General features: G+C 41.1%; 1 protein-coding gene across 1 annotated transcript in view; it reads left to right on the plus strand.

Moving 5' to 3' along the window:
* Nucleotides 1-3000, plus strand: part of LOC116673046 (protein phosphatase 1H) — a 22979-nt gene extending 19979 nt beyond the window's left edge. The window contains exon 10 of the mRNA XM_032505150.1: nt 1841-3000. Within this exon, the coding sequence (XP_032361041.1) occupies nt 1841-1988 (148 nt within the window). The 3' untranslated portion in view covers nt 1989-3000. The remainder of the gene's footprint in view (nt 1-1840) is intronic.
* The last annotated feature ends 6 nt before the right edge of the window (nt 3001-3006 follow it).

Genomic DNA, 3006 nt, shown 5'->3' on the forward strand with positions numbered 1-3006 from the left:
TTTGTTTTCACAATGATTCAATGTAGGATAATATTATTGCAATATGAAAATCTACATTGACTCTTAATTTAATACATTGTATGGTTGGAAGAAGTAAAAATGTATCCGAAATGTTTTACTTCTTAAAAAGTATGACTTTTATTATTGTGCAATGTAGGAGGGCCTTTAAATGTTTTGACAGTCAAATTAACTTTAATGAGGGCATATCGAAACATTACACGGTGGGACAACCCCCCCTTCCAAAAAAAAAAAGTTTTACGCTCAGGATTTTTTTTTTCACTTTAAAGCTGCAGTAGGGAGTTCTGAGAAAACGTGGACTTAGCCTAAAAATTTGAACAAGCACCCCTTACAGGTCCCTCCCCCTGCTCTCTGCTGCGCCACAGCTCCTCCCCCACAGCGGGCCTGCCGTGAACGCGCAGGCTAGTAAGCAGGGCCACCGATGCTTTCCACATCCTCATGGACAATACAGGGGATTTAATCTGAGGAGGGTATAGCTTATGTAACAATTTGCTTATATAATTATTATATTTTGTAAATTTTTTTCAATAAAAGGTTTAAATGATTTTCATGTAACGCTCATTGGTGAGAACAAAGTAGCACGTTACACACGTACATTACTGAATTACCCTTTTGGATCAATTTAAAACGCGAACTTTCAGTAGGAATGATGAATGACTGAGGAAGCTCAATGAGCCAGGAAATAACCATCTAGAAATAGTAGGTTTTTTTTAGAATATGGGTAAATAAATCAGCTTTTTTTGCAAAGTACTCCTGCACAGGAAATACTGAACATTTGATTTGGACTGAAAGACGATTCCTTCACGTGCCTGTGTCCGGGGCCATGTCTGACCTGTTGAAGGAGCACAAAGAATTTGTGTCAGACATTTGATTTACAATTACACCCTGAGGGGAAAGAAAACATGTTTAAAAAATATCAAAAGTAAAGTCTGCCTTGCCAAACGTTGACAGGGACAGCGCACAATTAAAGTAGTTTAACCATAGCTACATTTATTGTGATCGACAAAACACCTTTTGGCTTGCTAAATGTAGGCATCGAATAATATTCCTTATACTGAGGGTGGAGGAGTTAGCAGAAAGTTAATCTTCACCTGCTACAACATTTCTGCCGTGCCACAAGCTACGGAGTAAACTGAGATTTGCCTATCACCATGTGTACTGAAAGTGTACTGTAACCATCGAATCTTAGTTGTGTAGTTCTTAAAAAATGAAACAAATCCAGCAGATACTTACAGTCAGCAGAAATGTGGCTAACCGCTAGCTCAGAATCCTGTTGAATCCTTCCAGTAGGCTCGAGCTCCCTCCACCTTTGAAAAGCCGCTTCGATGTTGACCCCTCGTTTTATTTGGGCTCGTTTAATTCTTTTCTTTTTAGCTCGCTTTTCGTCATCGTCTTCTTCTGTTAGCCCGTCTTTGTTTTCCGAGCAGTGTCACTCGAGAAATTGGCAGTTTTCCTGAAAAGTTGTTTCTCCGCGATTAGCAAGCTGCAGTGCACTAGCAATCTTGAGCTCGAACGGCGGTACGCGCTGTGCGGGAGGGGTATGAGCAGCGCGTACACGAGAGTGATTGACACGCTAAGACAGTCCCCTCGCTCTGATTGGCTGTTTCTGACCGGGAGCGTTGTATTTCTCTGCAAGTGGCAGCAGACACAGGGGGAGCCAGGAGGCTTGATTTTTTCACAGATTATCTGCTCATTGTTCTGCTGTCAGGACATAGTGACAGTTTTTAACAAATATGTAAAAAATACATTTTTACAAAAGTTACCTACTGAAGCTTTAAGCCCTACATACTGTGGATTCCAGGCTTTTGTGTTGTTTGTCCAGGTATACAATGGCAGCACAAGACCTGGTGATGCGAGCGCGTGGCGTCCTGAGGGACAGAGGCTGGAGGATCACCAATGAGCGCCTGGGCTCCGGAGATGACATCTCGGCCTTCATCATACCGCTGATGTACGGCAACCGTCAGCCCTGAGGAGCCCCACGGAGATTTTGCAATTCAAGGACTTGGAGGGCATGTAGGCTCTTAAACCAACAGGATGGATTTGGACTGAGAATCCCCCTTCAGTTTCCTCAGTGCCATTTGCACATTTGTTTTCTTCCTTAAACCAAGGATATACCACTATGTTTGGATATTTATAGTTGTCAGTGTTTCATATCTCCAAAGGAGTCCAGGTTGGCTGCTCCGGAAACAGTACACTCAGTTCTGCATTGTTAGTTTATTTTTTTTAATGCCTCAAATGTCTGAAAAACATGAAAATGTAGACACATTGTTATTTGATGAGTTTGTGTCATGAATCAAAATTGTCAGAAATAATTTGGCCTGTTTAAACTGAACTTCTGCAGAAATGTGAAAGCTGAAATAGACGAATGCTCTTACAAAGAGTACAAAGAAAATACTTTTCTTTCGTACGTCTCTTGCAGTGCTGTATATGGCCCATCTTCTTCACTATCTTTTAGTCCTCCCGTCTTCTATAATGTACAGTCGACTTGTTTATAAAAAACAAAAATTCCTTTGTCTCGTGATCATGGACGAGCTGACTGGTCAGCTGCGTTTTGTGTTTCGCCACAGTGTGGCTGTGGAGGATTCACTTGCTGGAGAACTGCTTCCAGATGTTTTTCAGATCACACACTGATTGCAACGATGAGATTTTGGCTCGAACCCACGTTGCTGTTCCCATTCTGAGCATCTTGTTGTCATTTCGAAGACTTTCAGTTTGTAACAGCTCGGAAATCTTTTGTCTCATGGAAATTGGGGAGAGGGTTTCACTGTTTCACATGCAATCGGTTATGTTTTTATGGATGTGAATGAAGAAGAAAAGAGTCAAGGACCTAGGGCTGGGTGATATAGAGAAAATCAAATATCACGATATTCTTGACCAAATACCTCGATGATGATATTGCAACGAAATTGTATGGTTGACTATTGGTGCTTTAACAAAATGTTACACAATGATATTTTGATAAATATTCTCCAGAAATGATTTAATGAC

Source organism: Etheostoma spectabile, chromosome 23, assembly GCF_008692095.1.
Source record: "Etheostoma spectabile isolate EspeVRDwgs_2016 chromosome 23, UIUC_Espe_1.0, whole genome shotgun sequence".
Taxonomy (NCBI): domain Eukaryota; kingdom Metazoa; phylum Chordata; class Actinopteri; order Perciformes; family Percidae; genus Etheostoma; species Etheostoma spectabile.